Source organism: Rhodotorula paludigena (assembly GCF_050403205.1).
Source record: "Rhodotorula paludigena JCM10292 DNA, Rt_paludigena_JCM10292v1_ctg3, whole genome shotgun sequence".
In the NCBI taxonomy this organism is placed as follows: domain Eukaryota; kingdom Fungi; phylum Basidiomycota; class Microbotryomycetes; order Sporidiobolales; family Sporidiobolaceae; genus Rhodotorula; species Rhodotorula paludigena.
The window spans coordinates 182,700-206,875 of NW_027481455.1; the positions used below are offsets into that span (position 1 = coordinate 182,700).

At 64.4% G+C, this 24,176-nt stretch overlaps 12 protein-coding genes across 12 annotated transcripts; 6 read left to right on the plus strand and 6 right to left on the minus strand.

Annotated features, from left to right (window-relative positions):
• Positions 1 to 223: 223 nt before the first annotated feature.
• Positions 224 to 1,127, plus strand: JCM10292_005117 (uncharacterized protein; the record flags this gene model as incomplete). Its single annotated transcript, XM_076646016.1, has 2 exons — positions 224 to 715; positions 783 to 1,127. The coding sequence occupies 2 exons, from the start codon at positions 224 to 226 to the stop codon at positions 1,125 to 1,127; spliced, it is 837 nt and encodes a 278-aa protein (XP_076508295.1).
• Positions 1,128 to 1,281: 154 nt separating this feature from the next.
• Positions 1,282 to 2,432, minus strand: JCM10292_005118 (PaaI family thioesterase; the record flags this gene model as incomplete). The annotated part of the gene is made up of 3 exons (XM_076646017.1): positions 1,282 to 1,351; positions 1,436 to 1,617; positions 1,698 to 2,432. 3 exons carry the CDS (start codon positions 2,430 to 2,432, stop codon positions 1,282 to 1,284), a joined length of 987 nt encoding a protein of 328 aa, XP_076508296.1.
• Positions 2,433 to 2,559: 127 nt separating this feature from the next.
• On the minus strand, positions 2,560 to 3,785 carry JCM10292_005119 (alpha/beta hydrolase; the record flags this gene model as incomplete). The annotated part of the gene is made up of 5 exons (XM_076646018.1): positions 2,560 to 2,790; positions 2,853 to 2,959; positions 3,070 to 3,221; positions 3,476 to 3,571; positions 3,643 to 3,785. 5 exons carry the CDS (start codon positions 3,783 to 3,785, stop codon positions 2,560 to 2,562), a joined length of 729 nt encoding a protein of 242 aa, XP_076508297.1.
• A 341-nt stretch (positions 3,786 to 4,126) lies between these two features.
• Positions 4,127 to 5,189, minus strand: JCM10292_005120 (uncharacterized protein; the record flags this gene model as incomplete). Its single annotated transcript, XM_076646019.1, has 4 exons — positions 4,127 to 4,209; positions 4,287 to 4,395; positions 4,510 to 4,545; positions 4,728 to 5,189. 4 exons carry the CDS (start codon positions 5,187 to 5,189, stop codon positions 4,127 to 4,129), a joined length of 690 nt encoding a protein of 229 aa, XP_076508298.1.
• Positions 5,190 to 5,577: 388 nt separating this feature from the next.
• On the minus strand, positions 5,578 to 6,192 carry MRPL20 (mitochondrial 54S ribosomal protein mL58 MRPL20; the record flags this gene model as incomplete). The annotated part of the gene is made up of 1 exon (XM_076646020.1): positions 5,578 to 6,192. One exon carries the CDS (start codon positions 6,190 to 6,192, stop codon positions 5,578 to 5,580), a length of 615 nt encoding a protein of 204 aa, XP_076508299.1.
• A 239-nt stretch (positions 6,193 to 6,431) lies between these two features.
• Positions 6,432 to 12,903, plus strand: URB1 (Urb1p; the record flags this gene model as incomplete). The annotated part of the gene is made up of 13 exons (XM_076646021.1): positions 6,432 to 6,555; positions 6,630 to 6,769; positions 6,832 to 7,095; positions 7,170 to 7,475; positions 7,531 to 9,335; positions 9,395 to 9,702; positions 9,760 to 10,812; positions 10,873 to 11,015; positions 11,071 to 11,691; positions 11,749 to 12,072; positions 12,131 to 12,229; positions 12,289 to 12,505; positions 12,569 to 12,903. 13 exons carry the CDS (start codon positions 6,432 to 6,434, stop codon positions 12,901 to 12,903), a joined length of 5,739 nt encoding a protein of 1,912 aa, XP_076508300.1.
• A 60-nt stretch (positions 12,904 to 12,963) lies between these two features.
• JCM10292_005123 (phosphotransferase family protein) lies at positions 12,964 to 13,797 on the minus strand (the record flags this gene model as incomplete). The annotated part of the gene is made up of 3 exons (XM_076646022.1): positions 12,964 to 13,048; positions 13,109 to 13,590; positions 13,654 to 13,797. 3 exons carry the CDS (start codon positions 13,795 to 13,797, stop codon positions 12,964 to 12,966), a joined length of 711 nt encoding a protein of 236 aa, XP_076508301.1.
• Positions 13,798 to 14,731: 934 nt separating this feature from the next.
• JCM10292_005124 (2,3-butanediol dehydrogenase) lies at positions 14,732 to 16,424 on the plus strand (the record flags this gene model as incomplete). Its single annotated transcript, XM_076646023.1, has 7 exons — positions 14,732 to 14,849; positions 14,918 to 14,930; positions 14,998 to 15,174; positions 15,288 to 15,451; positions 15,538 to 15,661; positions 15,779 to 16,064; positions 16,203 to 16,424. The coding sequence occupies 7 exons, from the start codon at positions 14,732 to 14,734 to the stop codon at positions 16,422 to 16,424; spliced, it is 1,104 nt and encodes a 367-aa protein (XP_076508302.1).
• A 673-nt stretch (positions 16,425 to 17,097) lies between these two features.
• JCM10292_005125 (uncharacterized protein) lies at positions 17,098 to 18,983 on the plus strand (the record flags this gene model as incomplete). Its single annotated transcript, XM_076646024.1, has 4 exons — positions 17,098 to 17,370; positions 17,551 to 17,728; positions 17,849 to 18,642; positions 18,723 to 18,983. 4 exons carry the CDS (start codon positions 17,098 to 17,100, stop codon positions 18,981 to 18,983), a joined length of 1,506 nt encoding a protein of 501 aa, XP_076508303.1.
• Positions 18,984 to 19,382: 399 nt separating this feature from the next.
• Positions 19,383 to 19,595, plus strand: JCM10292_005126 (uncharacterized protein; the record flags this gene model as incomplete). Its single annotated transcript, XM_076646025.1, has 1 exon — positions 19,383 to 19,595. The coding sequence occupies one exon, from the start codon at positions 19,383 to 19,385 to the stop codon at positions 19,593 to 19,595; it is 213 nt and encodes a 70-aa protein (XP_076508304.1).
• A 76-nt stretch (positions 19,596 to 19,671) lies between these two features.
• On the plus strand, positions 19,672 to 20,331 carry JCM10292_005127 (GNAT family N-acetyltransferase; the record flags this gene model as incomplete). Its single annotated transcript, XM_076646026.1, has 4 exons — positions 19,672 to 19,812; positions 19,907 to 19,985; positions 20,075 to 20,195; positions 20,271 to 20,331. The coding sequence occupies 4 exons, from the start codon at positions 19,672 to 19,674 to the stop codon at positions 20,329 to 20,331; spliced, it is 402 nt and encodes a 133-aa protein (XP_076508305.1).
• A 268-nt stretch (positions 20,332 to 20,599) lies between these two features.
• JCM10292_005128 (uncharacterized protein) lies at positions 20,600 to 23,780 on the minus strand (the record flags this gene model as incomplete). Its single annotated transcript, XM_076646027.1, has 14 exons — positions 20,600 to 20,711; positions 20,772 to 20,883; positions 20,951 to 21,071; positions 21,133 to 21,188; positions 21,248 to 21,360; positions 21,414 to 21,516; positions 21,578 to 21,994; positions 22,054 to 22,222; positions 22,279 to 22,299; positions 22,369 to 22,453; positions 22,522 to 22,749; positions 22,811 to 23,446; positions 23,509 to 23,569; positions 23,630 to 23,780. The coding sequence occupies 14 exons, from the start codon at positions 23,778 to 23,780 to the stop codon at positions 20,600 to 20,602; spliced, it is 2,385 nt and encodes a 794-aa protein (XP_076508306.1).
• Positions 23,781 to 24,176: the final 396 nt, after the last annotated feature.

The following is a 24,176-nucleotide window of genomic DNA, read 5'->3' on the forward strand; positions in this document are numbered from 1 at the left end:
TGGCTGGTCTACTGCACTCTGGAGAGTGTCTCACGAGAGTCAAGAAGCGAATCTGCGCGGTGGAGGGAACGGCCAAAGGCAGACTTCCCCGCCAACGCTCGCTCTCGCTCCCTTCGCACGCACACGACGCGTGCGACCCGCCAGACAGGTTTGCATTGCTCTTGGAGACGTCCACGCACACTACCGAACCCTGCCGCAAGCTGCCCCACCACGCGTCGCCGCGATGCAACCGTCTCTCGCCGCGCACCTCTCGTCGCGCACCTCTCGCGCCCCGACGCCCGCGCAGGGGAGCGGCAGCGCGAGCACAGCCACGGCGCACCCGGACCTCGACCCGCTGCGGCTGCGCCTCGTGCAGCTGATCGACGCCGTGACGGTGCTCCACTCGCAGCTGTCGTACCTCGCCTTCCACGCCCCGACGCCGTCGAGCGCCAACCCGGGCACGCTCCCGTTCGCAGACCTCGTCGCGCGCTACTCACTCCTCGTGACGCACCTCGCCGCGCTCCAGGGCTTGCTCAGCAGCGAGCAGGACCGCGACAAGGAAGTCGAGCGCGAGCGCGCAGAGGGCGCGAGTGGAGGAGCGGCAGGGCGGAGGAGGCGCGCAGAGAGGGAGAGGGACCACAAGCGGGAAAAGTGGGACGCTCTGAGCGTCGTGCCCGCGGAAAAGGTCGACGAGGCAAAGGACTGGATCGTCGGCATGCTCTTGCGCACAAAGCAGGTGCGTTCGCTGTCCTCTCTGTCCGCCTGCTACGCCCTGTACCTAGGCTGACCATAGCCCGACACAGACCCCCGATGTCGAAGCCTCGCAACAGGCGCTCCTCGCCTCGCTCCCCGAACCCTTCTCTTCGGCTCTCTCTTCCGCGCCTTCAACCTTCCCCGCCCTCGCCGCCGAGCATGCACGCCTCGTCTCGCTCGCATACGACAAGGCGCTCGCGCTGAAAGAGTTCAACAGCGAGAACGAAGAGTGGGACTGGAAGGCGCGGGTCGAGCTGGACGACGACGACGCTGACGACGAGGACGGGGGACTGGGCGAGAAGATGCAGGTGGAGGCACAGGGTGCAGAGGCACGAGCATGGACGCCGCAGGAAGTGCAGGCGTACCTGCGGACAGGCAAGCAGCCCGCAAACTGAAGATGCGTGAAAGTGAAGCGTTTCTCGCAATCCGGCCACTCACGCAGAGTCGAGGGCAAAGCTCTTTTCCGGAGGAGAGTCGTTTATCGCCCTCGTAAGCGTAGTCTAGGTTGCAAAGGGGATTCGTCTATACACAATAGCCGCCAGTCCGTGTCTATTTGAGCGCCTCTCGCACCGACGAATTTGACAGGAACTGGGCAAAACGCGGTTCGACAAAGAGCGACCTGTGCGGACGAAGTAAAACATCAAATCAGCCTCTGCAAGCTCGCGTGGGCGCTCGGCGACCGAGCTTGAACCGCGCAACGCACTCTGCCTCGACGAGCGTCTCGCCCTCGGTATTTTCGATGCGCGCCTTGACGCGCGCCTTGCGCCCCTTTTGCTCGACGAGCTCGGTGCGGATGACGAGGTACTGGTTGGCGAACGTCGGCTTCTTGTACTTGAGCGAGAGCGTCGCCGTCACGCCAATGTTGGTCGGGAGGTTGAGCAGGGCCTGTACGTGATTCAGCGCAACGCAACCCGTCAGCCGCCATGGGAGAGAACAAAAAGGTTACACTCGAACCGCCAACGCACCGTGCGCCCCATGGCCTCGTCCAGCACAGTCGCTAGCAGCCCGCCATGCACGACGCCCTCGTGCCCGCACATCCCTCCGCCGACATGCAACACAATCACGTTCTCGCGTTTGTCGTGCGTGGTAAAGACGAGCGGGGGCACGGCAAACTTGCCCGGCCCGCGGAGCGCGTAGCCCGAGAGCGAGTGCGGGCCGGCCGGCGTCGAGGCGTACGGCCGTGAGACGGTGTACCGCGGCGCGAGGGGCGTCGCGGCGACGCTCGTCGCTGATTGCTGGTGCACCGCTACCTCGATCAGGGAAGTCGTCTGTGCGCCCGCCGGCGTGGTCGAGGTGGGGCCGTCGTCGAGGAGCGGGACGGGTGCGACCTCCTGCTTGAGCCTGCGCACGACGTCGAGGCTCTGCAGGCCGCGCTCGATGACCTCGGCGTTCTCGACGGCCTCGGGCGAGTCGCGCGCGGGCGGGTGCGGCGTCGGGACCGGGAACACGAGCGAGACGAGCGGCGGTCGCGGCGCGGCGAGCGCGAGGCCGTAGCCGGCCAGGACGCCCGTCGAAACGAGCGCAGTCGAGAGGAGGAACAGCGACCTCCGCGGGGCTTTCTTGACGCCTGCAGCGGGAGGAGCGGACGTCGGCCGCGAGGAGGACGAGAGGGCGTGGCGCGGCGTCCACGCAGATGCGCTTGCCCGGCGCGGGCGTGCAGTAGGCAGCAGCACAGGGACAAGCTTGCGCGGAGTGGGCATCGCGGCGTGCGTGAGCGCAGAAGTGACGGGGACGAGAGCTCCGTCGCTTCCGCTCTTTGTCGTGCCGGCCGAGCCGGGCTCTTTCCTCCGTCCATCTCCCCGGACATTCTAGGTGCACGGCGCAAGTCTACGCCAGCCGCTTCTTCATCCACTCGACCACGTCCCGCAGCTCTTCCTGCCCCAGACTGTGCGGCAGGCCTTCGTACTGCCGGAACTCAAAGTCGCCTTCGACCTCTTTCCGCCCGAGCGACTCGACGAGGTACTTCCGCCCGTGCTCGGCACGTTCGTACCGAATCACCGTGTCGTCCGTCCCGTGGCCCCAGAAGATCGGAACCGAAGCCGACGCTGCCGTGACGAGCTGGGATGGGAGGCGCATGGTAAATCAAGGCGCTCGGCAGTCTGCATGTGAGAACAGCGCACCGGCTTGATCTTGTCCTCGTGTGTCATGCCGAGCAGGCCAGAGAGGCAGCAGATGCCCGCAAGCTTGCGCTCCGACGTGAGACCCGTTAAGAGCGAGAGGATTCCGCCTGTCCGAATGCTCAAAGCGTCAGTCTGCGGCTCCCACTAGCGAGCCGCGGCTGACTCGCAGGTCATTCGAGCGCCGAGCCACGACAAGAATCCGGCTGCGCAGACGCACCCTGGCTGAACCCGCCGAGGAGAACCTTCCCTTCCTCGATGCCCTCCTCCTCGACTTCTTTACGGACTAACTCCTGTATCTCGCCCACCGAGACGAGCATGCCTTCGGTGTCCTCGAGCGGCGGAGGCGTGTTCGGCACAAAGACGTCGAACCTGGTCGAGAGTGCGATATTACGAGGGGACGCAGAGGTTGAAGTCAGCGAGGCGAGGCGCGAGGGGGTCAGCGCGATTTCAAGCAGTGTAACGTACCAAGCTGGCATAGTTCCACCAGTAAGCGTCACGAATCGGTGCGGGCTGCGCAGAGAGTGTCAAGCAGCGAGTGAGTCTCCACAGCGCTGTTTGCGCTGGTAGCAGCGCATCTCCCCGAAGTATAGCGCAGCGGGAGTTTGCGGAGCGAGCTGACTCACGCGTTCGTGAGCACCCACTTGACGCCTTCCAACCCCTCGACCCTTCTCAACATCTGCGCAAAGTCGAGCCACCCGTTCGCCGAGTCGCCCAGGCCGCTTCAACCGCGCCACACCTACGATTCAGCCAGCAGGTACTTGAAGAGGGCGTGGGAGAGAAAGGGGCGCACTGCGACCAGATGACCGTCGCGCGGTGCGCCTGGCCCTCTTCAGGGCGGAGCACCACCGGTCTGTCCATCTTCGGCTGCTCGACGCTCGACTTTCTCCCCTGCGCAGTCGGCGCCGTCGTTTCGGCGCTCGCAGAAGTCGTCATGCTCCGCGTCGGCGTGCGCGACAGCGAGGCCGGCAGCGACGAGAGGGGGCGGAAGAGGCGGAGGATGGCGAAGCTGAGGAGCGCGACGAGCGCCGCGCTGAGCAGGACACGGGAGGAGCGGGAGCGAGGCAGGGTGGGCAGGCGCGCGGCTGCAGCAGCGGGCTGAGCGAGGAGAGGACGGGAGCGGAGCAAGAAGCGGGACGCAGAACCCGGCCGGCCGGCTTGATGACGAGAGAAACGCGGTCGCGTGGCGACGCGCCGGAAAAGTCCGCGGGAAGCGGAGACGGCCAGGAGAAGCATACGAGACGATACTGCTGTGCATTGAGAGTCGGTGTGTACGTCTATGGAGAGTTGGCGGGGAGGACGCGGGTGATGAACGCTTCGAGGTCGCGCTGCTCCTCCTCGCAAAACCCGTGGTCCATTCCTGCGAAAAGGCCTCCGAACGTCAGCACACCAGCTCGAACAGGAGCAGAGCGGCGCACGCGTGATGCCTTGACGCACCGGTATACGTCTTGAACTCGACGTCCTTGAAGCCAAACTCCTTGATCGTGTCGACAGTCTGCTTGCCCCACTTGTACTCCACGACCGAGTCCGAGTCGCCATGGCCGTGCTGCATCAGGTCCCGAGAAAGGTTCAGCTACTGTGCTGCCTCAAAACAGCGCATAAGAGGGGAAGGTGGGGAGCATGGACAGAAAAGAGCGGACTAGGGGAAGTCGGGACGCACGAATACGGGAAGCTTCGTCGCATGCTCCGTCAGCATCTGCGGAGAATAAGAGTGGATCAGCGTTTCGCGCGCGCGTACAGCGGAAGGCTTTGCATCCGTAGACTCGGCACGGAGATCTAGCCGCATGGCCGCCTGATCCCTCGTATGCCTTCACGGCGTCGGACCCTAGCCGGTAGACCTCCAGCATCTCGAAATGTCTGTAAGGAGACAGGACGCACCGACTTGACCTTGCCCGCCATGCCCAGGAAGCCCGACAGAGCGACGATGCCCGCGAGTTTCCGCTCGCTCGTCATGCCCGTCAGGTAGCCGATGACGGCGCCCTGCGAGAACCCGCCGACGAGCACGCGCTCGGACGGGATGCCGCTGTCGACCTCGTCCGCAACGAGGCCCTGGATCGTCCGCACGCTCGCGAGCATGCCCTGGTCGTCCTCGGCGATGATGCCCTGCCGCGGGTTGAAGTCCTGGATGTCGAACCACGACGTCATGCGGTACCCGCCGTTGGCCGTCACGGGCTGGACGGGGGCGGTCGGGAGGACGAAGCGGATGTGGGCGAACTGGGCCTTGCGCGAGAGCGTCTGCGCGAGCGGGACCCAGCCCCGCGCCGTGTCGCCGAGGCCGTGCGAGAAGATGACGGACGCAGTGTGCTTGCCCGTCGCCTCGATGATGATGGGCGAGGTCATGGCTGCGGGCGGTGGGGCGGCGAGGTGGTGAGGCGACGAAGCGACGGAAGGAGAGCGAGGATAGGGCGAGTCACAGACGCAGCAGTCGAGAGGAGTGTGGACAGCGCTCTCGAGCGACTTAACGACGCCGGCGAGCAAGTCGAGCGGATGGCAGGAGCAAGAGAAGCTTCCGGGGAGCGATGAGGGCGACGACCGACTGTGCGCAAGCAGGCGTGCTCTTATGTCGAGAGGCGCTCACAAGCTCTCGTACAATCTCGACTCACCTCAAAGAGCTTGAGAAAGGGCGAAGCAAGCTCTCCGGCGGAACGAGACATGCGAATGCGTCAAACCCGCACGCAAGGCGGGGCTTTGTACAACAGCGGCTCCGACTCAACGACGACGACACTGTCTACCACATGGACCTGCGCCGCTGGCGCTCCTCGCGCGCGATCTGCTTCTTCCACCCGTACTGGGCCTCGCGCTTGTCGGCCCTGCGCTCGACCTGGTCCCTCCGCTCGCGCTCTGCCCTACGCGCTTCGGGGCCCTCGCCCCACCCGAGCGTCCCGACGACCTGCTGCGTGACGCCAAACTTGGCGGCGAGGCGCGACCGCGTCCAGTAGGTCGGCCGCGAGCGCCGCAGCTGCTGCAGCTCGGCGACGTCGGCGGGCGAGAGGGTGGCGCGCGCGGCGACGGGCGGTGCGCGCAGAGGCGGGAGGAGGTGGGCGGTGCTGCCTTGCGCGGGTGCGAGGTGTGCGCCGAGGGGAGAGGGGGCGACGGCGCTGGCAAAGGGCGAGTTGGCGAGGGCGGCGGCGAGGGCGGGGCTCGCGCTGGTGGCGGGGACGGGGACGGTGGGCGGGAGGACGCTGGGCGGCGGGCGGGCGACAAAGTGCGAGCCGTCGTCGAGCGAGAAGTGGTGGGCGAGCGCGGACGAGAGGAGCGGGTCGCGCGTGCGGGCGAGGCGGCCGCTGGAGGCACGCGCGAGCTGCTTGCAGACTGCACTTGTCGCGGCGAATGCGCGCTTCATCGTGGGCGAGTGCGAGAGGGCAGAGCGACGACGAGTCGAGAGGAGGAGATGAGGAAAGGGCGCTCGCCCGCTCTTCCCGGAAGTGCGCAGCAGAGTGTACACAGTTGTCTGTGAAGAACTCGTACAGCTCGTTGCTATACTGCAGCGAAAGTCTGCCGTCGAGACGTCGGTTCACCGCCTCGCTCTCCTGCGTCTCTCGAGCTCAGCTGCACCCCGCCCGTCGCCAGGCTCGCGCAGAGATGGCCGAGGCAGGCGCAGCTGCTCGCCCGACAAAGGGCCAGCAGGTCACCATTGCGCCCTTTGACTCGCACATTGCCGTCGTCCAGGCGCTGCAGACGCGCGACCCGGCGCACCTCCAGGCCGGTCCGTCCTCCGCTCTCGCACGCCTTCCTGCGCCCGGGAGACCTGCTGAGCACCTCCATTGCACCCGCATGCAGCCCTCGTCCAGGTCGACAAGCGCGCACTCGCCCTCGTCGCCAAACCCGCACCCCGTGCAGCTCCCGACCTCCTCCTCGACTACCTCAAGCACAACCCGGGTTGCGAGGGCGTCTTTGCTGCCTGGGACCTCGCCAACAAGGTGCGGCGCGTGCGCCGACCACGACGACCCAGCCTAAACTGACACCGCTCTGTCGCCTGCAGACCAACAACTCGCCGCTCTCGACAGCCGTCTTGTCGTGCTTGACCTCGCTCATCCGCCTGCTCTCGACCGACCCCTTCACGCCCTCACCCGAGCTCGTCAAGACGCTCCTCTCGGCAAAGTATGCCCCCTACTTCGACCGCTCGCTCAACCCGGGCCGCAACGATGTCACGACCGCTGCTCTCAAGCTGTGCAATGTCCTCGTCGGCTTTGGCGGCGGCAGGTTCGCACGGAGGGTCTTTGGCTCGTTCAGCTGGTCGCCCAAGGTGCGCTCTCGCCCTCAAAAGCCCCGGTCGCCCGACTCATCTGACCTTCGCAACACTCTCCCTCCCGCGCGCAGGTGACGACCCGCCTCTTCAAGACGCGCCTGCGCACCCTCACTTCGTCCAACGTCCTGCACAAGCCCGACATCCGCACCCTCCTCGTCCTCCTCGTGCTCTCGTTCCTCTCGGCCGGCGACGTCCGCCTCAAGTCGCAGGTCCTCGAGACCAAGGGCTTGCTCGCAGGCGTCTGGAAGGGGCTCAACGAGGACCCGGAGGTCGTTGTCAACCTCGTGCTCGAGACGGTCGGAAGGGAACTTGTGCTCGAGAGGCGCGTTGGGCTCGAGGCGCGGAGGAACGTGTTTGACGAGGCATGCGTCAACGAGGTGCGCCACTCTGCGCCTGCGATCCCGACCCAAACTCACACACACCTTGCGACAGCTCGTCAAGCTCTACGACTACCCGCTTCCAAGTGGCGACGCGCCCGTGTCGCCGTCGCACCCTACTCTTTCGATTGGCCGCTTCCTTCAGCTCATCAGCACCTGGCTGGCCGACCAGATCGCCTCATCGCCCGTCGGCCGCTCGTCGGGTCCGCAGAAAGTCTTGTCGACGATCCTGCGCGCCCTCAAGGTGACCGAAGAGTCGACGCAGCGCGCCCTCGGGCTCGAGATCCTCCGTGCCGCGCCCATCCTCGCCGGCGCCTTCTGGGCCAAGTTCCCGTCGTCGCTCGACCCGCGCCTCAGCTCTCGCTGGGTGAGCGCCATCACGTTCGCGACCCAAGTCGTCGGCCTCCCCGTCGCGCCGTCGCTCTCGCTCTCGCCCTCGGCGTCGCCCGACGCGCAAGCCGCGCAGGCGCCCCCGTCCGTCTCGTCCATCCTCGACACGATCCTCCCGCCCGCGTCGGGCGCGTCGCTCACGCGCGCGTGGTACACCAAGGCCCTCTCGCACGACACGCCCCTCGTCTCGTTCCTCTCGAGCCTCTTCCTCCTCGCCATCCTGCAAAAGGCCGCGTGCGCACTCGCGGCCCTCGCAGAGGCGAGTGCGACGCTTGAGGAGGGCGACGGAGGGAGGTGGGCTGCGACGGCGCGCAGGGTCCGCGAGGAACTGAGGACCAGGTTGCCTGACCCGAGCATCGTCGTCGCGCTCATGACGAAGACGGCGATGGCCGCTTCGAGCGGCGGCTCGAGTGGGAAGAAGGGTGACGCGATGGCGGCTGTGGAGGACAAGCCCGCTACCACTTCCGCTGTCGCTGCAGCAGCAGGAGGCGAGGGCGCCCTCTTGCGCACGAACGTCGCGCTGCGCATTCTCTTCTTGTACCACCGCGTCGCGCCGCAACTCATCGCCACGCTCAAGTATGACTTTGCCAAGCTCCCGCAGACGTATGCGCGTGTCAACACGTCGGCGACCGCGGACGACAGCGACGGCGACGAGCCCGCGACGCGCGCCGAAGGTCTCCGCGCCATCTCGTCCGCCTACGCCCTCCGCCTCGCCGCAGCGCACACGTCCTCCGCGCACGCCTCGTCGGCCGCGTTCGCGCGCCCGCAGGACTACTTCAAGTCGAGCCTCGCGCCGCTCTTCGAGCTGTACCGCGCGCCGGCGACGCCGTCGAACCGCTCGCTGCTGCGCGCGATCCTGCGCCGGCAGCTCGGAAGCGCGGTCCTGTTTGGCCAGAAGGACGCGGCGAGCGACGAGGGCGCAGAGGAGGAAGTCGACGTCTGGCTTCGCGCACTGCCGGTCCCGAGCGACGATGGCGACGATGCTGCGGGCGCAAGCGAGGTGCTCGCCTTCTTCGAGGAGGCGGTGCGCAAGACGCTCACGGCGCCCATCAAGCTTGGCGCGTCTGCCGCTTCGCCGGCCGAGCAGGAGAGCTTCTCCCCCTTGCTCAAGACCTTCCTCGCCGCGCTTGCGGCGCTCGACACCCCGCCATCGGCAGCGCTCCTTCGCTTCGCGCAGGCGCTCGTGCTCGAACTCGTAGCGCATCATACGACACTCGATCTCCCGCGCCGTGTCGTCGCTGCGCTCGAGGCGGCGCTGACGCAGCCGCAGAGCAGCGGCACCCTCGAGACGCTCAGGGAGTGCCTCGCCGTTGCCGAGGGTCAGGCGGGCCATGTAAAGCCTGCGAAGGGGCTTGAGGCGCTTGCAGAAGCGGACGAGGACGAGTTGGCGATGCGCGTGCAGGCTTGCGCGCCTCGTACCGCGAACGTGTTCGCCGCGCTCGAGGGGCAGGAGGTTGAGGTAGTCAAGCGGTGCGTCCTCTTGACTGTGCTCGTCTCCGTGCGCGCCTGCTGATCTTCTTCCTCCGCAGCGCGTTGTCGTTTATGCCCCTCCCCCTTGCCTTGCTTCACGTTCGCACGGCCGACCTCGCCGACCCATCGAAGAAAGAGGTCCTCCTAGACCTCGTCGCCGCAAAGGGCCTCCACCTTCCTGCCATCCAGCTACTCCTGCACCGGTTCATCGGCTTGCCGTCTGAGCAGTTTGCCGCGTTCATCGAGGAGCTTTACCACACAACGAACGTCGAGACGGTCAAGAAGGTCATCCGCGGGCGCATCGCCGGGCCTCAGGGCCTTCTCAGCGTTTTCGCACGCGAGGGACTCGATGCGGCTGCTTACGAGGGTGCGTCGCTCCATGACACAATGCGGAACTGCGCAACTGATTCTGCATGCTGTGCAGTCGCGGTCAACCTGCTCGGTCGTGTGCTGGATTCACGTCGCCTCGCCGAGAAGGAGCTTGTCCAGCCGTTCTGCGACCTTGTACTACGCGACCTCAATCCGGCCGCGTCCCCCACCAAGAAGCGCAAGCATCGCGCGTCGTCGCCTCCCGCTTCCGTCACGCTTGCGCCGCGTGTCCTTGCAGCGGCGCCGCTACTCCCCTTCTTCGACACGTCCTCTTCCCTCCCGCTCCTCGAGGCGCTTCTCGCACAGCTGCCATCTTCGCCGTCATCATCTGCGACCGCGCTGCTCTCGGCCGCCCTCACCCGCGTCGTCGAACTCCCGCACTCGCCCGCCTTCACTGCGTTCTGGACTGCGCAATTCGAGCGCCTCAACTTGCTCGCCAGCGTGCCGGAGCTCGCCGCACCTGCCGGGGCCGTGCTGAGCAAGGGTGCTGAGGCGCTCCTGCCCTTCTCGACGCTCGCGCAGCGCGACAGCAGCAGCGACGCATGGCGTCTGCATGCCGAGAAGTGGACGACCTCGCTCCTCGCCTCGCCAACGATCGCGCTCGCACAGGCAAAGGCGCTGTCCGCGCTCGTGTACCGCTCGTCCGTCGCGCGCGAGGCTCTCGCAGCCTGGCTCGGCGACAATGCGCAGGGCGTGCAGCTCGTTGCGCTCGCCGAGCCGATCGAGGCGCTTCTCGAGGTGGCGCGCGCCCAAGGCGTCAAGGCCAATGTCGCGGACTCAATCGCAGCCGAATTCGTTCGCCAGCTTCTCGAGCGCGAGTATGTCGCCGGCGAGGCTAGCGCATGCCGCACGGCGCAGAAGCTTGCCGGCGGGTCCAACGAGGCGGCCGCGCAAGTCAAGGCGCAGTTCGACGCCCACGTCGCTCAGCTCGGGCGAGACGGCTGCTCTGCATGGGACGTGCGGGTCGTCGCCGCCGTGGCGGAGAAGGAGGCTTCGCTCGAGGCGACGCTCCAGACGCTCGTTGGTGGAGCGCTGGAGGGCCTTGTCAGGCGTTACGCCGACCAAGAAGCTGACGACGAGGTTGTGAAAGCTCTGGTCGAGCAACTCGGTGTGTCCTTGCGAGCTAAAACTTGTCGCTTGACACGCCGCTGATCGTTGTCCTGTGCAGCCGTCGTCCTCGAGACTCACAGTGGCCTCATGCTCCGCACGCCTTCGCTCGACCCGCTCTTGACCAACACGGTAACGAGGCGGCTTGATCAGATCTATGCAATGCGCCTGGCAACTGCGCTTTGCCGTCAGCACCGCTTCAAGGTAAATCGCATGTCTAAACGCCGTCGACCATGCTTGACACGCTTTTTCATCGCAGGACAACGAGATCACTCGACACCTGAACGAGATTTTTGCCTCGCCCGTTTTCCTCGCCTTCGCCGCCAATCAAAGCGACTCGGCGGACGCCGCAGCAGCGGTCATCGCTCTCGCACTTGCCCTCGGCACGACGTCTCCAGTCGCAGCGGACAATGCACGCACCGTCGAGCGTCTCATCCCGTTCTACCGTGGTACCCTCGCACCGACCGACCGAGCGCTGCTCGACCTCTTTCAGCGCATCGAACTCGTCGGCGGATCGTCTATCTCGCCGACGCTCGCGGGTTGGAATCCCTCGACCGACTCGACCACTCTTCTTGACGGGTCGCGCGTGAGCGCCCTCGGTGCGACGCAGAAGTCATTCGTACGCCGCAGCTGGGCCCGCGCTTTCGCCTCGACGCGGACCACATACTCCGCTGCCGAGGACGCCAAGACCTACGACCCGCGTTTCATCGTGGGAATCGTCGCCGCTCTCGCAGAGGAGGACGAGTTGAAGCCGCAGGAGTGGACCGTCCTGCTCGAGAGCGGAGCGCTCGGCACCGCTGTCGCCGCACTCGCATCCTCTGAGACTGGCTTACGCGGGCTGGCGAGGACGGCGCTCGCAGCGCTGCTGCGGAAGATTCAGGTGCGTCGCTCGACGACCCTGTTCGTTCGCTCCGGTGTCGACCTTTCCCACGCACAGCCTCTCACGTTCCGCGAGAAGGACGAGCTGCTCCTCCTCCTCACCCAAGTCCGCCTCGCGATCTACTCGCAGGCGGGCGAGCCCCTCCCTTCGACTATTGCGCTCTTCCTTGCGCATTGCGTCTCGCTCATTGGCGCGCCCGAGTCGCCGCTCTACCCGGCCTTCATGCGCTTCCTTCTGCAACGGTCGACCGTCGACTCGCGCGATGTGCCCATGTTCTACCTCATGCTCTACTCGTCGAATGCGGACGAATTTGCCGCAGCCCCGCGCGAAGAGCGTGTCTGGATGGTGCGGTTCCTCACGGAGGGTCTCGTGCGCACCCAGGTCCGTCCGCTTCGAGCATCACACTGCAAGGTCTCGACTGACGCGCCCTCGCCCGCAGGACTGGAAGATCTACCGTCGTCGTCAGGTCTTTGAGCTACTCGCCTCGCTCTTCCAGTCGAGTCGGCAAGACCCGCAGCTGCGCAAGCTAGTCCTGGAGGTGCGTTCGCGGCACTTGATGCTTCCTCTCGCTTGTGCTGATGGACTGTCTTTTCGCAGTTCCTTGTTCGCGCAACGAGCATTCCGACTGCTGCGCGGGAGCTCCTGTCGCGCAATGGCATCCTTGGGTGGCTCTCAGCGCAGATCCCGCTCGACGTCGCCGAGCGCAGGCTGCTCGTCCAGATTGTCGTCAACATGGTCGAGGTGCTCCCGTGGGACAAGATGGCCGGTGTTGCGGATGCAGTCGAGGCGCTCGACAACGCCGTCGGAAAGGATGGTGCGCGCTCAGCCCCGCCTTTCCTATGACTGGGACCATACTGACTGCACGGTTTGCTCACAGTCTCAGTTATCGATCCTTCCACGCTGCTCGACCTCGTCCGCCACATCGTCGCGCACATCTCGCCCTCGCTCTCATCACCCCTTCTCTCGCTTGTCCTCGCAAGCCTCTCGTCGCTCGTCTCGTCGATTGCGGCCACCGTGACTAGCTCGACACCGCCAGCTCCGCTTGCGCACCGGCTTTACGCCACGACGATGGTCCTGTCGTTCGTGCGCGGCGAAGCAGGATTGAGGGAGGGTTCGGCGGAGCGCAAGATGTGGAGCCAGGCAGTCCGCGCAGGGTTGCAGGCCGGAGACGATGAGATCAAGCTCGAAGTATTGCGGATTGCATGCAGGTAGCTCGGTCTTGCACCCCTGGTTGACCCCTGGCATCGAATTGGCCCTTGCGGGTTGCAGCTTCTACGCGCTCCGCTGGAGAAAAGTCACGAAAGGCGTCCAAGCCATTTGACGAGCTTCGCTGCCGCACACAGCCGCAGCAATGTCTCTGCAGCATGAGCTGCTCTGAGTGAGATCGCAGAGCACGACGAGCTCTTGCTCGACCCACGGCGGGGCCCACGCGGCGTACTCAAAATCAATGAGGGCGACGATGTGCCCGTCGCGCACGATTACGTTCCCACCATGCATGTCGCTGTGAACGAGCCCAACAGTCTGCTCGAGCGGGATGAGCGCGTCGATCAGTTTCTCGACGTCGGCAGCGAGTACGTCGCGCGTGCGGCGCTTGAGCTCGAGCGCGATCCAGTCGCGGAAAGCGGCTGAACCGCAGACGATCGGATCGGAGGCAAGCTCCGCGTCGAGGCGCAAGAGGCGGGAGAGGCGCTCGTCAGGCGGTGCGACGAGTGCGCCGAGCGGCGTTGCGGGAGAGGGGGGACGGAGGGCGTGCAGCGAGTTGAGGTGATGCACGAGGTCGCAGAGGAGGGATCCGCGTGTTGAACTGTCGGTACTGGGCCAGAGCTCGTAAAGGGTCCGGCCGTTGATGAGCTCCTGGTAGATAAACACCTCGTCGCCGTCTCGAGCGACGCCGTAGACCTGCGTTACATAGAAGAGCGCCAGTCAGCATAGAGCACTCGTCGAAAAAAACGTCAAACGCACCTTCGGGACTGGCGCCGCCGTTTCGGAGCGCCCCATCTTTAGGACCTCGGCTTCGACCTCGCTGACCTTTCGACCGTACTTAACAACCATGTCGAGCCCGTTCCACTCGATTCGCTTGACGACAGCAACTTCCTCCCAGAACATCCTCTCCTCGAGGTCCTCAAGTGGTCCGCTGAGGAGCACGCTATGCGCTCGCACAAACGCAGGAGGCGGCAGGGCAGCGGAACCAGATGGCAAGGGCGTCGTCGCGGACTTCCTGGTGCCAGGGGTGTGCCCTGTTGGGGCGCACTGTGAGGGGTGGGAGGGCTCTGAGGATGGGACGCTGCATTTGGGATATTCGGCAGTGGAGGATAGGAGGGCTGAAGCAGCGTTACGAATCTTGGCGAGTGTGCCCATGCGTGACCCTCGCAGTCGACCGCGTGCGGGACTTTGCAACATTGCGGTGTTGGATCGCATTGGAAGCCGTGACGACCGGAAACAGCCAACCAGCCTTAATAAAGCCTCGAGGTCGAGGAGCAGCACGAGATGCCGGGACGCGATGCTCGAGAGAACGCGCAAAAGGCTCTACTCCTTGCCGCGCTCTATGGTGCACTGTCGCTGTACGTTCGGGCCCAAGGGCCGCGTGTAGTCAGCCTGGGGCCGTGACGGTCGAGCTGATGAGGTGATGGACGATCGCCGGCCGCAGTGGGCGAGCGAGGCAGCTTTCAGGAGCGCAGTCCCCGCGAGGCGAGGCCTGCACAGCCGCGTGCGAGTCACAGGTCGAGAGGTAACAGGAAGAGGCGAGAGCTGAACCAGTTAAACAGCGCGCGAGTCGAGGGACGACCTCCCTGCGGATCACGAAGCGGAATCTGCAGAGTGCACTTTGCGAGCCAGATGCAAGGAGGTCATGACGATGTCACAGTCGCAGCAAATCCGCTCGGTGCACAAGTCGACGCAGTCACTGGCCAGGATGCGTCTCGCAGGAGAATTCGCCGCACGTGAGGCAGACCCCGCGAGGAGCGGAAGCAAGCGTCCCGAAAGTCGTCCCGCGTCCGCCGCCCCTTCTTCCTGCTTGTGCTCCTCTCCTAAGGACTGAGAGATGGCGCCCGCTATGATGCAGGCTATGCGCTACCACGGCAAGCCCGAGCTCCGCCTAGAGGAGGTCGATGTTCTCCCGCTCAAGAAGGGCGAGGTCCGCGTTAAGGTCGCCTTCTGCGGTGCGTGCCGCCCAGACTCATCGTCGACTGGAGCTGCGTTGCTCACTGAGCCCGAACCGCACCTGCAGGCATCTGCGGCTCGTGGGTCCCAACCCCTCCCCCACTTGCGCCTCCTCGTCTTCCGCTGACCCGCCGCAATTGTCTGCAGCGACCTGCACGAGGTGTACCATGGTCCGCTGACTTGCTGCCTTCCTCAAGCACCCCATCCGCTAACGGGCGGCGCCATCCCCGAGACGCTTGGTCACGAATTTTCGGGCGTTATTGAGGAGGTCGGAGAGGGCGTCGCGCAGGATGGGAGGCTCAATGTTGGCACGAGGGTGTGCATGTACGTTTTCTCTTGCCGGCCACTGCGCCGCCTAGCGAGTCGCGCTAGTTGTGCACTCACGCAGGAGCATCTTTCGACTGACTCCCTCTTGCGAACCTTCTTCCCGTCCACAGCGAGCCGGTTATCTCCTGTCGCTCCTGCCCATCGTGCCTTGTCGGCGATACGCCGCTCTGCAAGACCCAGTTTGGCCTCTACGGCTACTCGCGCCCAGGCGGCCTCGCACCGTACGTCAACGTCAAGCAGACCAACGTGCACGTCGTGCCAGACAACGTCCCTCGTGCGTCTCGAGCTCTCTCTATCAGCCCTTGCATGTGCCTGGTGAGCGGAAACGGCCGAGCTGAGGGGTTTGCCGCCGCTTTGCAGTCGACATCGCGGCCCTCGCCGAGCCGCTCTCGGTCGCATGGCACGCCGTCGCCTGCTCGAACTTTGTCGCCGGCGAGTCTGCGCTCGTTATCGGCTCTGGGCCCATCGGTGCCCTTGTGACTCGGTGAGTGTGCTAGCACCTGACTTGCGAGCCGTGTCTCTCGACGGCCGTGTATCGTGGCGCGCGAGGCTTGCTGTGCACACCGATATGGCTCAAGCTGACTCCAATCTACCCTGGCAGCGTTCTCAAGGCTCGCGGCGCATCAGCCGTCTACGTCTCGGAGCCCTCGTCTGTGCGGTCTGCCATCGCGACGCGGTGCGGCGCCGACCGCGTCTTCAACCCGCTCGAGACGGATGTCGTGGCTGCCGTGCGCGAGCTGACGGAGGGCCAGGGCGTGCACGTCGCGATCGATTGCGCCGGGACGCAGAGGACGTTTGACGCGGCAATCGAGGGCGTGCGGGCCAAGGGACGGGTTGTCATGGTCGCTCTGTGGGACAAGGCAAAGCTGCCGACGGTAGACATGTGGGTGCGTTACGCCCGGTCACTGCGGATCAGAGTCTGCCGGAAACTGACCCGTTGGTTCTCCCTCATTCGCCTTTGTCCTCACTTTCTGGCCACTCGCCCTCGCGTTCTCTGATACTCTGCCCGTCTTGACCTGCGGCAGGCACTCATGGCGAAGGAGCGCACAATTACGGCGTCATGCTGCTTCGCCTCGCGCGACATGCAAGAGGTGCTCGCGGCGCTTTCGAGCGGGCAGATCCGGGTCGACGACCTCATCACGGACCGCATCGCACTCAGCGATGTGTTTGACAAGGGCCTCGAGGTGCTTCGCAAGGACCCGGCGCAGGTCAAGATCCTCGTCGACCTTAAGGCGCAGGCGAAGTAGAGGGAAGTGGGTTGGCTTCGTTCCGCGTAGGTCTCGCAGAGATGTTGTATCGGAGTTGCCGTGTCCTCAGAACATCTTCGTGCACGAGGGCACCCCTTGCTGCCTGAGACGGAAGCGACGTAGAGTCAGGCGGGTGAGAGCGGCCAAAGCGGAAGCGGCGCGAGGGGGCCCGCGAGCGCGATACGGGCGTCGGGCGCCCACGCCTTGCCGCGGCCGATCCGACGTCTTCGGTTGCCGGTAGCATCGCAGCAAGCTCTTTGCCAGCAACAGCACCGCGCACGGAGCCATCTCGCAAGAGCCCCGCCCCTGTACGCCCGCGCTCCTGTCTGCGCCGCTCGGAGTCCCCACGGAGCGTCCGCGCGCGCTGTGGCGCTCGAGATCGACAGCGCGCGCTCGCCGTTGCCTCGCTTGCCGCTGACTCTTTTCCCCTCTGCTTCCTTCTCGTGCTCTCGCTGGCTGGTCCGCTCGCCTCGCAACCACTCGCACCGCCATGCTCGCCTCGCCGCCGTGCAGGCGCATCGCCTCGTCCGCCCTCCGCCCTCGCCCCTCGTCCGCATCGCACTCCGCCTGCACCACCCGCTCGCCTCTCGCTCCGCAGGTGAGCACGGCTCAAAGTTCGATTGCAGTCTCGACACGCCCACTGACCCCGCTCGTCGTGCGTCTGCAGCCCGCCATGAGCTACATGTCTGCGCTGTTCACGAGCGCGCGCTACCACACCAAGCCGCGCGACCCGTCGTACCGCGTCCTCACCAACGAGCGCATCAACAAGCACGTCCTCGAGGCCCAGTACGCCGTCCGCGGCGCCATCCCGCTCCGCGCAGAGGAGCTCCGGGAGCAGCTCGAGGAAAACGGCGCAGACGCCGGCTTGCCGTTCGACTCGGTCGTGTCGTGCAACATTGGCAACCCGCAGCAGCTCGACCAGAAGCCCCTTACGTTCCTGCGACAGGTGAGCTCGCGCAATGCCCCTTGCCTCGACGCGCAGCGGTGAGGGCGGCAGGTCGGCCGAGCGGCATGGTGGGGAGCTCGATATGGCGGGCATGTGCCCGACAGGGTCGATACAGCTGCTCAGGGGGCTCGAGGAGTCGGCAATTGGACGTCAGCTGACTCTCGTGCTCTGCACTCGCAGATCGCCGCCCTCACCGAATACCCCGATCTCCTCAACCACCCCTCGACTGCTCAGATCTTCCCGCAAGACGCGATCGACCGCGCACGGTCATTGCTGCAGGAGATCGGGAGTGTTGGCGCCTACTCGCACTCGATGGGTGTGCCGGCAATCCGGAAACGCGTCGCCAAGTTCATCGAGGGTGAGTCTCGCAGGCCTTCAGCGGCATCCGCCGCGTGTGCATCAGAGCCATGTCCATTGCAGATTTACTGTCGCTGCTGTGCATGCCGCATCGACGCTGACACTCGTACCGCTACCGCAGAGCGTGACGGCCACCCTTCGTCGCCTAGCCAGATCTACCTGACGGCGGGCGCATCGAACGGTGTTTCGAACCTCCTTCAGATCCTCATCTCCGGCCCGCTCGATGGCGTCCTCATCCCCATCCCGCAATACCCGCTTTACACCGCCGCCCTCGCCCTCAACGCCGCACGATCCGTCCCTTACTTCCTCGACGAGTCGGCCGACTGGGGCCTCGACGTCGCCGACCTCAAGAAGAACCTCGCCAAGGCACGGCATGACGGCACGAACGTCAAGGCCATGGTCGTCATCAACCCGGGCAACCCGACGGGCAACTGCCTCACGAAGCAGAACATGGAGGACATCATCCGACTTTGCTACGAGGAGGGCCTCGTGCTCATGGCCGACGAGGTGTACCAGGACAACGTCTACCACGAGGCGCAGCCGTTCGTGAGCTTCAAGAAGGCGCTGCGCGAGATGGGCGCGCCATACGCCGACAACGTCGAGCTCGTGTCGTTCCACTCGATCTCGAAGGGTCAGACGGGCGAGTGCGGCCGCCGCGGCGGCTACTTTGAGCTGTGCAACTTCCACCCCGAGGCCGAGGAGCAGGTCTACAAGCTCGCGTCGGTCCAGCTGTGCCCGCCGCTCGCGGGCCAGATCGCCGTCGACGTCCTCGTGTCGCCGCCCAAGGAGGGCGACGAGTCGTACGCGCTGTGGAAGGAGGAGAAGGAGGGCATTGCTCAGCGGCTCAAGGGCCGCAGTGAGATCCTCGTCGAGGCGTTCCGCCAGCTTGAGGGCGTCACATGCAACGATGCAAATGTGCGTTCTGTCCTTCCGACACGGGCGGCGCCTCAAACAAGCATATCCCAACATCTACTGACGCAGAACACGACTCGCAGGGCGCAATGTACCTTTTCCCGACCATCACGCTTCCGAAGAAGGCCGTCTCGGCCGCCGCCGACGCGCATCAGGCGCCCGACGCGTTCTACGCGCTCAAGCTCCTCGAAGCGACGGGCATCTGCGTCGTCCCCGGGTCTGGGTTTGGGCAGCAGCCGGGCACGTGGCACTTCCGCACGACGTTCCTCGCGCCTGGGACCGAGGACTATGTGAGGCGGCTCAAGAAGTTCCACGAGGACTTCATGAACGAGTACAGGGACTAGCTGGCGCGCTCGTGCTTGAAGGCGCTTGTCATTATAGCCGTAGACGCACAGGTTCTCCGGAGCATGCCGAGAGAGCTGCTGCGAGGTGCGAGCTACGAGCCGTCTGCTGCGTGCCGACTCCGCCGGCTGCCTTCAGCCCGCTCTACAAACGTACTCACCTGATGTTGCGCTGACCGTCCGAAGTCCGAACTGCTCAGGTTGGATCAGTGCGCCCGAAATAGTCGACGGAAGTGCTATCTCCGACCTTGACTCTGCGGGCGGAGCCTCTGCCTCCCCACCACGCGGTGCTACCGTATCTCACGACTCGACGGTGCCGCCGCCGATGCCCTCTCTGCCCTTGCGTCTGCTGCTTGCCTCTGCTTCATATTCTGCTGGCCCTCTTCTCGAGCTACCTCAACCATGCAGCCCCTGCTCCGCCCGACCGGATTCCGCTCTGAACGCCTGTCGTACCGCGCTGTCGACTGGAAAGTCGACGAGGCGGTCTTCAAGCGCTTCTTCTCCGACCCGCAGGTGCTCCTCGGCTCCATGGGAAGCGTGTGCCGTCCGTTGGACAAGAAGGGACTGGAGGAGTTCCGGAAGTTTGTCGAGGAGCTCCAGAACGGCATGTCGTGAGTGCTTCCTTCCAGCTTTACTGCAAAGTGGCGCGTGAGCGCGGGTGAAGTTCATCAAAACAACTTCCCTCAGAGCCATGGTATGCCTCCAGCCGTCCGCAGACAAGCCCGACGAAGAGGGCGAGACGATCGGCTGGTTGGGCTTCACGACGGGCAGGTATGGTGGCCATCATCACCGGAGGGGCGACTTCGGACTCATCATGGGGTCAGAACACAACGTGAGTCATAGGCGCGCGTTCCCGCCTTCGTTCAGCACCTGTCCTTTTTCCTGTTACCTTCGTGTCGAACTGATTGCGTCTTGCGCCTCGGCAGGGCAAAGGTTATGCGACAGAGGCGGTCGAGTGGCTGCTTGAGATGGCTTTCGTGTCTTTCGGGTTGCATCGCTTGGAAGGTGCGGCAACCGTCCCCTCATTCTCGTCCTTTCTTCCCTCTCAGTCTCGCATCTTGCTCTCGGTCTGAGCTGTTCCCCCTCGCACACAGGTGACGTTTACGAGTGGAACGCTCCGGCGCTACGCGTGTACGAGAAGTGCGGCTTCGTCATCGAGGGACGTCGGCGACAGTCGATGTGGCAGGAAGGGCGCTTCGTCGACGAATTCATCATGTACGTATCTCGGCCTTCTGCAGAACGCCTGCTCGCCTCAGCTTGGGCCAGCTCACGCATGCATCTGGTCCACAGCGGCATGTTGCAGGAAGACTACCGCAAGGCGCATCCTGACAAGTTCGAGAGGATGCGATAGACGGCCGACACAGTGCTAGGGCGGGTTCGTGCTCCCGAAAAGTGAGGTGTACGAGGACTTGCAAGATAGAATATCGGAAATCAGGCAACGACAAAAAAGGCTGGATCGCGTCGGGAAAAAGACGGTCACAACGGGAAGAGAGACGGGAAGGTCAGCGTCTGCGCAATGCGGTCTAGTCGAGGCGTTTATGGAACGCGAGCAGGCAGTGCGGATGCGAGCAAGTTATACGACATGCGTGGAAGGCGTAGAGGTGAATGGAAGAGCACGCTTAAGCCTCGAAGTGCAGCTCGGCATCGATGTCGGTCAAGCGGGTCTTCCAGGCGTTGACCTCGGCAAGCTTCGCCTTGAGCGTTTCGATTTCCTTCTGGAACGATTGCGATCTGGATTGCGTAGCGCGTCAGCCCAGAAAAGCACGAGCACCAGATCGCGGTAGGACGCACTGCTCAGCCTCGCCAATCTGAGTGAGCTCCCACTGTCCCTCGTGACCTGTGAGACGCAGGAGGTACATGTGGTGCTTGAAGAGGCTCGGACGGTGCGAAATCGTGATGAGAGCTGCATGGCAAGTCAAGAATGGTCAGTTCGGTGGGATCCGGCAGAGACAGACCAAAGCAAGACTGACTGATGCCGACATCCTTCGCATGCTGGTACATCGATCCTTCGACGTCGGTGGAGACGGCCGACGTGCACTCGTCGAGTACGCCGTATTTCGGAAGATGGTAGAAGAGGCGTGCCATGCCCATCTGCGCGGTAGAGCCACTTCATCAGCATCCAGGCAGTGGGGAAAATGCGATGCGAACGCACGCGCTGCTTCTCGCCGCCCGAGAGGATGTCTTTCCACTCCTTCCGCACATCGTAGCCTGCACCAAGACGAAGCAGGTCAATGCGTGGGCCGGTTGATTGTGAAGCCCAGACGCACCACCCTCGCGCTCCGGCAGGTACGCCAGGTGCACCTTGCGCAGTATGTCCATCAGGTCATCATCCGTCTTGCCCGACTTGACGAAGTCTGGGTACGAGTGCGGATAGATGATCCTGCAATGACGAGTCAGCGAGGGGGCGCGGTGGGATAGTTCTGCGAAACGTACTGGTCGCGTAGACTGCCGGCCGAGAGGTAGGGGCGCTGAGGCAGGAACACGATGCGCGAGTCGTCCGGGCGGGCGACAACGCCTTCGAAGACGGGCCAGAGCCCTGCGAGCACGTTGCACGTCAGTATATCCACGACTCGTAAGCGGCGCATGAAGGGGCGCACCTGCGAGGACGCGCGCGATGGCCGTCTTGCCTGACCCGTTGCCTCCCGTCACGAGGAGGTGCTCCCCCGGCTTGACGCGCATGGTGAGCTGCTTGACAAGCTCCTCCCCACCCCGCGCAACGCCAGGTGCAGGTGCGACGATGGGCACCTTGTCGAACGAGACGCCCTCGTCAGGCGGTGCATCGTCGACGAGTCGACCGTTGAGCGTGCCGAGATCGTAGAACGGCGCGTCGGTTGGTAGGTCGTCCGGGCGCGGGAGAGACGCATACTGTGCGGACGACAGGTCGTGCAGTGTGGAGAGGAGCGTGTAGACGCGCGAAGTCGACCCCGCGAGTTCGGAAAGGTCTTTCCAGGACAGCATGAGTCGGCCACCGGCGTCGGCGAGCGAGAGAAGCAGGCGGCGGTTCGAAATGTAATCTGCAGACAGCCATCGTCAGACATGCTCAGAGAGCGCGATGGCAAGCCAAGCTACTCACTCTCGGTGCGCTGCGAGATGGACAGGCCATCGTCGCGCGCCTTTGCTGCCTCTTTCGCCTTATTCGCTGCGGCGTTGGCCATCTCACGCGCCTTCGGGAAGAATACGGGAATCGCGATAAGGACGTAGCCCGCCGCCGACCAGGCGTACTTGACGACCATGTCTTCGGTCTGCGGGACGGATAGTCAGGAATAGCGTAGAGCAGACGCAGCGGGACCAAGTGCACCATGCCGTAGAGGATCCGGATCTACAGGAGAAAAACAAAAGAGGTCAGCTGCCGCGTCGGTACATGGTTGACGCCGAGTGAAGGACCCGCCTTGTAGATCGAGTTGACATGCTTTATGAGCCGCAGGTACGACTTGGTCAGGATGTCCTTCTCAATCGGTGCGCCGTCGTAGAACCTGCGAGTCATCAGCGAAACTTGGTCAGCCTGCTCTCTACAAACACTGCTCCGCAAAGAGAGACTCACGCTACCTCCTCGGAGTTGATGATGAGCCTCGCGTGTGCAGCGCGGAAGTCGCCTTCGAGTTTGGCCTCGATCGCAGCGAGCTTGCCGAACGCAGGCGTGACTTTGCGAAGGATCCACGCGGTGGCAAGGTACGAAAGGAAGAGGCCGACGGAACCCTTGCCCCCAATCGAGCGGCCGAGCTGGATGTTGAAGAGGATGAGGTCGAGCGATGGCTTCGAGATGTTCGAGCTGTGTGAGGCTCAGAAGGTCAGGCTATGCGGCCGAAATTCACGGTGGGGCCCATACGCACTACAGGGCGCTGAGAGTCTCGCAGAAGCGGTTGATGTCGGTCGTGACGAACTGGTCGGCACCACTAGCACCGATGCGTGCGTCGAGGTTGACGACGCGGTAGAAGGTGTTGTTGCGATCGAGGTACAGGTCGTGCACGTAGCGGGTAAGGCGAGTCCGGAAGGAGATGGAGAGCTTGGACTGGAGGAAGCGAATCATGGCATTTGTGTAGACCGAGGGAACGGCGAGGAGGAACCAGTAGCACAGGCCGCGGAGGAATCCCTTGCCGTTCGCCGATACAAGGTCGCCCACGAGCTTGCCGTCTAGCTGTGCCACGAGCAAGCTGAGGTATGTCCTCAGGAGCAAGAAGGTTGTGTGCGCTCCGAGTAGCCAGACCTCCTTGCTCGTTGCGTGCGGGATGATGATGCGCAGAATGGCCGACAGCTGTCGAAAGAACTCGCGGTTCACGCCGACTTTGAACGCCGTCGCCGATGCAGTCGGAGCGGTAGGAGCTGTCGGTGAGGACTTGACGACCGGAGGTGGCTTGCGAAAGAGGGGACGATGCGCGGCGAACGTGCTGAGCTTAGTCGGGCGGATGACGACCTTTGAGACGCGGCCTCGCGAGGGTACGAGTAGCTCGCGGGCACCGCCGGGCAGCCTGCAGGTTACCATCCGTCAGCTCGCTGTGCGGCCAACCAAGCGGAAGAACAAGGTGCGTACGGGTTGAAGAGGTCACGCTGCGCCAGCTCGATCTGCGGCGTCGTGAGTAGCTGGCGGTTACCTGCAAAGTTGACACGGTTGTCAGCGAAGGTCTTCCGACGTATCTGCGAGAGGGACAGACGCTTCTCCTCGGCCTCTTTGGCTGCATGGACGACCTTGCTTCGCAAGTACACGAGCGCGAGCAGCGTCGCGACCGCGGCCGCGCCACCCTTGGCCGGCAAGCTAGTCAGCGCCGCACTGGAGCGTGCCAGCTTCGACTGAGCCGGTGCCATGCTGCCTCGGCGATGCGGTCGGTGTCGCGGACGTCTTCACGCTCAAGTCGACGTCAGTTGCTGACGATAGGTGCTGGGTTGGCAGACGAGGAAGTCGCGGCTGACGGCGAACCTTGTTTACTTTAGCGCACTGCCACAGTTCTGGGCTCTGCGGGAGCGGATGGGCGAGCGCAAGGAGCGAATCGAGGAGGAATGGGTGTCGAGCGGAAGCTTGCGACGGAGCTGACGGCGGTCGGAGCGATGCAGGTCTTCACAGCGGGCTCGCGACGCTGCTCTGTGCGCACGGATCCGTGCAGCTGGATGCGGCCAGAAGGTCGGAGAGGAGCACCGCCCGGCCAGGACGGTTGCCGACGCAACAGGGGGACAAGACGCCGATGCCACTCTTGCTGCAGCGAG